Source organism: Corvus kubaryi, unplaced genomic scaffold (assembly GCF_017639235.1).
Source record: "Corvus kubaryi isolate FWS band 111438036 unplaced genomic scaffold, C.kubaryi_AGA036_p1.0 65354, whole genome shotgun sequence".
In the NCBI taxonomy this organism is placed as follows: domain Eukaryota; kingdom Metazoa; phylum Chordata; class Aves; order Passeriformes; family Corvidae; genus Corvus; species Corvus kubaryi.
The window spans coordinates 107,151-114,903 of record NW_024581935.1 but is presented as its reverse complement, the minus strand read 5'-3'; the positions used below and the strand labels follow the sequence as shown (position 1 = coordinate 114,903).

General features: G+C 38.8%; 1 protein-coding gene across 6 annotated transcripts in view; it reads right to left on the bottom strand.

Annotated features, from left to right (window-relative positions):
- Positions 1-1,277: 1,277 nt before the first annotated feature.
- LOC121673312 (interphotoreceptor matrix proteoglycan 2-like) overlaps positions 1,278-7,753 on the bottom strand; it is a 57,065-nt gene continuing 50,589 nt past the window's right edge. For 5 of the 6 annotated variants that reach the window (XM_042046515.1, XM_042046517.1, XM_042046516.1 and 2 more), the window contains 4 exons: positions 5,745-5,933; positions 5,361-5,559; positions 4,385-4,464; positions 1,278-3,499 (listed from right to left, as the gene is read on the bottom strand). In XM_042046515.1, coding sequence (XP_041902449.1) covers positions 3,487-3,499; positions 4,385-4,464; positions 5,361-5,559; positions 5,745-5,933 — 481 coding nt within the window. In that variant the 3' untranslated portion in view covers positions 1,278-3,486. The remainder of the gene's footprint in view (positions 3,500-4,384; positions 4,465-5,360; positions 5,560-5,744; positions 5,934-7,753) is intronic. The other variant, XR_006019175.1, reaches the window with a different exon arrangement.

Below are 7,753 nucleotides of genomic sequence, written 5' to 3'. Positions count from 1 at the left end.
GCTTACAGATAGATAAATTTGTCTTGGTGAATATTTTTGCTTTGAGTTTTATAGAATGAGATGACTGCTCCTATGCTGGAGCTCTAGCCCCTTTCTGTGCCTCTCTTCACAGAGACAAGGACTTCTTCAGACAAGGACTGACTCCAGCAGGTCTGATGAGAAATGTGAGTGAAAATCTTGATTATTAAAAGCTTTTTTCATTCTAACATTTAAGCTGTAACTTCTTAAAATCTAAAGTTTATTCATGCATGTCCTTGGTTTGGAGGAGATAGGAGGAATTCATAGTTTCAGCTGTCTCTGAGAACATGAAAAAGTCTGTTTTCTGGAATTAAACTGGTACCCAGCAGTACATGAAGCTCGCAGTCTGGAGCCTAGTGGAATACTCAGTTACTTGGTATCTTTCAGCAATTTGCTGGGCAAGGCTCTGTGCTTTGCAAAAAAGCAAATACAAGACAAGCACACAATTCCTGAAATGCTGGTAGTCTTGCAGCTCTGAACACTTGTTTTCTGTTTGCATTTCTGACCCTGATAGAATTCTAGCACTGTGGATTAGTGCCTTGAGGTTTAAAAGTCAGGCCTTGAGAGATCCAGCCTGGGCTGCTGGGTGTTTGACATCCTCTGTTAAAGGGGCAGCTGGTAGGGGCCTGCAGGACCTCATTTTCTTCTATCTTTCCAGCCTTGAGGGGAGACACAGCTGCTGATAGACCTGTCAGCATTTTGTAAACAATAAGTGCTTTTTTTCCATGCTCTTAAATGAAACCAAGTCATTCAAACCTGCACTTTTTACTTTTAATAAGTGAAAAAGTGCATGCTAACTGATAATAGACGGATAGATTTGTACACAGAGCTGGCTGGGGGGTGGTTTGCTTTTTTTTTTTGTTGGTTTGGGGGTTTGGGTTTTTTTTTGTTTATTTGATTTTTTAATTTAGAGTTCTTTATCTTCACCTTGGGTTGGGAAAGTATCAAAGAAAATTAATCATTAATTAAATTCTTGTCTTTTTGATTAGGGATGAAACAACTTCAAAAGAGTTTAACTGAAAGAAAAGCACTCAAGTATGTGCTTTCCAGCATGAAATTTCAGACTATAACCTTGCAAGTGTTAATGAACTACATTTGGCACTTTTGTTAGCAAAGGAGTTTACCAGCTTAGCCAACTCTGTTAAGACAAAACAAAACAACACAACACAGCTTTCTGATCCTACACACACAAATGCTCATGGCTAAGACGTCTTCTCCATGTCAAACTCATAGTCTCTACATGAATGTTATAGAAAAAATATTTTGGAAATAATTTTTTATTGTAGTGGAAAGATACCATCATGTTCATATGTATACACAAACACAAAGACAATATTGCTGTATATTCACTGAAATACCTCACACTCAGTATAACCAAACCTCTTCTCAGCTTGTGCACAGCAGAATACCTTGAAAACATCTATGATCCCAGGTGCCATCCACTGCTGCACTCTGCAGGAGCGGCACCAGGTCTCCCAGGGCTGGCAGCTGAGCTGCACAGAAACCAGTCCCAGGCTGTTGCCCACCCTGAGCCCAGTAATTCTCTGCTATGATCACGGGCCCTGGTGTTATACAGTGGCTCAGCTGTGCTGCTGTAGGGCCATGAAGAGTGGGCTGTGCCTCAGAAACTCTGGACCAGTTGCTCTGACAGCTCTCGGGCCAGCCAGTAGAGTGGGGCCTCTGTCTCACAACATCTGGTCACAATGTTCAGCAGCACCATATTATTTCCTGCTGTGTGGCATTATTTGGTTTTCAGTGGTTTATATAAGCATTTCTTTGACAGATGTGTGGCTCTGATACCCATCCCCTGCCACTCAAGGCAAGAAGGTTCTATACAAACGATCCAGTGAGGTTATCCAGGACATGTAGAAAAATTGCATTGAAATATTCTGTTGTTTAGCTAAGCTCCCTAAAGACAATCAAGTAATTCTCACTATCACTTAACTCTAGAAAGTATCAGGTGGCTGTTGGCACATGTGGGCCGAGAACTACATAAGCTGTAGAAATAAATCACTTGGCCTTTTTTGCTAGCACAAGATAATGTGATTGTAATTGGTGCCCTAACCCTGACAGCTGTGTTAATGACTTAAACAAGAGACCCTGGGTGATTGAGCAGAGCCCCAACACAGCTTAAAGTGTTCAGAACTCTCTTCATAACTTGAAGATAAAATTCTGTTTCTTTACTTGGAAGTCCCCATCTCAATTCAGCTATTTAAAAATGCTTTAGACTGACTTCTTCTGCTTAAGTAATTCTATGCTGATTTCCACTAAACTAAGAATAATTTCACTTTTTCCTTTCCCTGCAGGAAAATGCTGACATCCACCAAATGTGCATGGACTTAAGTACATGATTTTGAAAGGGAGCTCATGGCAGACTATTGCCCAGTTCAGTAATTTGAAATATTAGTTGGCTGAATTCAACACTGAGTAAACACTAAATATATTATAGATATAAAAGAATGGGCACAAATGCCAGTGTGGTATTTCATTATTAAAACTAGTCATCTTTCTATTCCAACTACTAAATCCATTATGAAAACAAGCTGGGAAGGAAACACACAACAAATAAATAATGCATATTAACTTACAAAATATGAAACAAAATGTCTACATACAAAAAAAAAAATCAATGTTAGTCACTTAAGCTTCACAAACATTTGTATGATAGAAGCCCTTCTGTGCCCCAGCTTGTGTGTCTGCCAGAATAAGCTGGAGAACCAACCATCCTGGCTTTAGAGACACTGCACTGTGCTGCAGAAGCACCGCCCTGCCTTTCCAAGGCTCCCTGTGGGTCACTGACAGGCGGCAGTGATGCTGATTTTCGGGGAGAGCCTTCAGGAGGCTGCAGGCTCGGTGCTATCCTCTGCTTTGCTAATGCCAGGTGGCAAAATGTACATCAGGCTTCTGTACTGATGAAGAAGAAAAGCTTTTCCTGTGAGGTTTTGTTTGTGTTGATAACAGGAATGCTTTTAAATAATGCTAACAAAATTCTAGCACAATTGTTCTCCCCTACAACTCATTCCCTTGCAAATCAAATATTTCCTTCCACTGGTGTTTTATACCAATGAAATCACCACTGGAGCCTCCATTGAGGGGATAAAATGCCAAGCAGGGATTTTCAATGTGCATTTTATTTTGGTTGTGCATGTATCTTGTCTTATCCGAGGAGATTTTTTTTGCCTTTGTATACAAAATCTTTCAATGTCCATTTTGAAGTTAAAGAAAAATGAACTTTCATAACCTCTGCCCCTTTTGATCACCTCTTAAAAACGTCACTTTACATGGAAAAGCCAGAAGAAATTGAGATAAACAGGCATCTGTACATTTTAGCCATTCATTGAGAAAACATCTGTATCCATCCATGCAATGTTAAGACTATAAGTAACTTTGCAGTTACATCTGAGCCCATTGCTGTGGCAGCATGGTAGTGTTTATCGCCCACGTGTATTCTATCAATTTCTGTTTTTCTTAAAGCAGCTTCCTGAAACGAAAACCAGAAAAGCAGTGATTAATTTAATCTCTTTCAAACATTGGATTCAAGGCTTATACAAGGCAGCCCTTACTACTTTCCAGCTGTGGAAAATCTAGACACCAAGCCTTTTCAAGATGAAAAAATGAATGACTGACATGGAAAAATGTGAACTGCTGTTCTTTTCAATTAAAAAAAAATTATTGCTGAAGATCTGGGAACACAAGTTTTTTCTGCTACTGTAGATATTTTTAATAGGATGCCAAGGAATTGTACTACAGTACCTTTCAAAGTAACTCAGCAAGCTGTGGTTTGCTGCTTCCTACAGCAGGAGTACAGTTCATGTGAGTGTGTATGCTAACAATAAATTCCTTGAGGACCTTCTTTGTGCTTAGCTTCCATCAAAGCACACAGCTCAGATTGCTTAATTGCTTGGAGTTGTAAAATTTCTGTTATAGTTGGTGCCCACCATACCAGACAGGACTGTGCCAGAGATCTGTCACGTGGTGATCAGTTGCCAAGTCTTGAGAACTAAAGCTAAACTAGCATGCTTTTAAAATTCCTGTTTTTAAACAAAGCACTGGGCAGTGGGAACTACACTAGAAGAATGAAGAAGATTCTATGCTTTCAAGAACCTAAATTGATATCAGAGCTCTGATACCCATTAACTCAGGGATTCCTCTTCACTGCTTTTTTTTTTTTTCTGGGACTATCTACTTTTATCACTGATTATTAAGTACTGTAAAAGGGTTGAACCTCTTCAAAAGTAATGTGGAAATCTTAGCCTCTAGTGTCCTAGCATTTCTAGAACCTTAAAAAAATAATACATTAATGTACTAAAGGCCACAGGAGAAAACATCAAAGGAGTTAGTTATCCAGACAAGACATTTCACTCACATTTGATGCTGCCTAACAAACTCTGCAAACTGGCGGTCTTTAGCGTAGAGCTCTATAATTCGAATTCTGTCCTGAATTTCCTAGAATACAATAAACAGAATTGTAAATACATAATAGGAATCAGAATGCTACTGAAATAACTGATTTCTGGGTTTTGGGAAATAAGCCTCCTATGCATTGCTATTTCAAAGAGTGGGGCTTGAAACTGGGCACTCCAATACTAAAATTCTTCTTTATTTTATTAGGATTCTTCTAATTTATTTTTTTTTAAGTGAAGCATTTCATTTGAATTCAGTAATGTTTCACTTTTAACTCAAAACCAGGGTTTGGACAGAGTGTAGCATTTCAACAGGCTTTAACAAAAGCATTTATCTCAGAGATACTTTGCCTACCAGTCCAACTACATACTGGATTCACACCTCTCACAGTTGCTTAAGGATCTGTGGTTAGTTCTGGGATGTAAATCCCTTCTCTTTAGCCTTCTAGAGTAAACCTTGGATACTGTGTATACAGGAAGAAAAAAGATATGATCTAACTTGCAGCTAATAGAAGGACTTTAACTTTAAAAACAGTCAGAAAATACCCAAAAACAAAAGGAGCCTGTGAAAAGGCCTGGATGTACCAGTTTTTCACTGTGTAACTACCCTTACATAAGATAGTTGGCTTTAAAAGGTAAATGTTGTGTCAAGTAATACATCAAACCTCCCCAACCCCTGTGAAGTTACTTACGGGGTCAGCTCCTTCATTATGTGAAATTCATTACAGCTCAGAACAAAACCATAACTTTCTCTAAAAGCAAGCAAGGAAAGCAAGCTTTTCTGTATTCTTTTAAATATTTGCAGCAGCTGCTGCAACCTGTTTATCTAGAGCATAGACACTGGGGAAAGATTGGGCCCACCTCTGAGGTTAGAAGTGTGGAATAAGCTTACTGTTTACATGATCTTTCCCATGCCACTATGAAAACAAGGTCATTTACCTCCTTAGTAAGCTCACTGTTTTCATAAATGTGCCTGATCTCTTCACTGCTGTAGTCTGTGGATGTCTCTGCACTGGTGGAACTGTAGGACGTTAGCTGCGGATATCTCCGGTAATAATGGCTGTAGCCAGTCGTATCACTTTCATACATGGGATTGTATTTAACTGCGTTCTCAATGGACGAGAGGCTGTCACCCTGCCTGGGGGAGCAATAAACAAACTGTGAGCTTCTCTGCAGCCTGGAGGGGCAGCAGATAGACTAAGGAAGCCTGGCATTTGGAGGTGCCTGTACATCCTGTTGCTTGTAAAGTGTCTGATGTAAGACTTACGACAGAATTATCCTTATTGTAGCCGATGTTTTAAAATATTAGATGGTGTCACCTACCCCTGTGAGTCCCCAGTATCACTCTTTGTGTACTGGTCTCGAAGGGTCCTGGCCAAGAAGAAGATGACAGCAGATGCCACAAGAAGGAATCCTGCCACAGAAGCAATCGCAATACCCACAACCAGTGGCTCAGACACATATTCCTCACAGTGCTCCCCTCTGTACCACCAGTTCTCTCCCACACGGCACCTGCCACAAAGAAACACAGGGAAATTACACACCAGCAAAAGCTTTGGCTAATGTATTGAAGTTCCTGTTATGATGTGACCTCAGTTAAGTCACCCCAATAAATATCTTTTCATTGTCTGATCATCAATTTTCTTTATTATTTTTTATTATTATTATGGATATACTTCCTGGTAGATAATCATGTACCAGTTTGGGTTGAAAGGGACCTTTAAAGGTCATCTAGTCCCCTGCAATGAGCAGGGACATCTTCAACTAGATCAGGTTGCTCAGAGCCCCATCCAGTTCAGGGGTGGGGCATCCACCATCTCTCTGGGCAACATTGTTCCAGTGTCTCACCACCCCCACTGTAAAAATTTCTTCCTTATATCTAGTCTGAATCTACCTTCTTTTAGTTTAAAACCATTACGCCTTGTCCTATCACAACAGACCCTGCTAAAGAGTTCGCCCTCACCTTTCTTATAAGACGCCTTTAAGTATTGAAAGGCCACAAGAAATGTCTCCCAGAAACCTTCTCTTCTCCAGGATGAACTACCCCAACCACAAAATTGAATGAAGGTAGGTAAAATAGCAAAATGTTAATGCATTTGTGGTGGGAAACACCTGTGCTTTACGCAATTTACAGCTTCCTATGATGTGTTAAAGTACCCTGTGATGTGTCAAAACTGGAAGGTGTTTAGACTGAGGAAAAACCCCTGCCTTGACTGAGCCTTGCACGTGGCATATCAATACTGCAAAGGTAGAAAGCAGTTGTCTTTATCATCCTGTAATGCAAATGCTAATGGAGATGTGTTAGCTGAGTAGAATGTTCCTAGTGTTGTGAGCTTCACAATGGCTAAACAGATACATAAAATACATGACTTGATGGACGTGCATGTCCAAGAGTGTATTTGTGGAATGGTTGCCCAAACAGTATTCAGCATTTCTGCCTAAATGTTGTTTTGAACATGGGAACTATAATGTTCTTATTGTTGACTTTAAGTATACCAGTAAAAATATATATTTGCATTATGGGTGCTTGGGAGTTTTTTCTATAAAAACCCAAGGTATTGTAATGTATTATGACCATGCACAGCATGAACCTTACTAATAAGAAACGTCAGTAAATTAAGTCTTCTAACATAATGATCTGACACAGTTTCTGAAAGTAGTAAGCAATACTTCAAATTTTCAGAAAGTTTTTAATAAATACTGGCTGGAACAGGCTTGAGTTCAGATACTTACCTGCTTCTAATTAACACTATCACACAAATATGATTAAATTTTTAATGCATCTATGATAGTTCCCATTTTTAAAGTTGTAAAACCATTTTAATTCCTTCTGTTAACTGTTAGCACTCGAAGATTGACTTTAGAGATGTGCTAGGTAAACTTTAAAAAAAAAAAAATCACATGAAGTAACAAATAACTACTAGTAATAATACTCTTCTTTGCAACAGTTTTCTTAATTTTTGTTGATATATACATTTTATTTTTAAAAATAGACTATTACATTTCTTGGAAAGTAAAAAATAAAGTGCCATGTCAGGGGCATCAACAATTTGCCTGTATTTTGCACAAAATCTTTTTGGTTACCTGCAAAATACAGCAATCCTGTTCAGTTGCATCTGTATCTTTTTTTTAAGCAAAAATCTGGGGTCTGTTCCTTTGTCCATTTATGAACCCACATGATTTTTCCCACATGTACAATGATTTACTTTTATGCTTTTTCCAAACCAAAAGCATTATATTTAATTTATTGGTGCACTATCAATATGCCTTTGAGGTATGAATTTCTCTTTCAGAATTAACTCTCATAGGTGATATGACACTATCAGAAACTT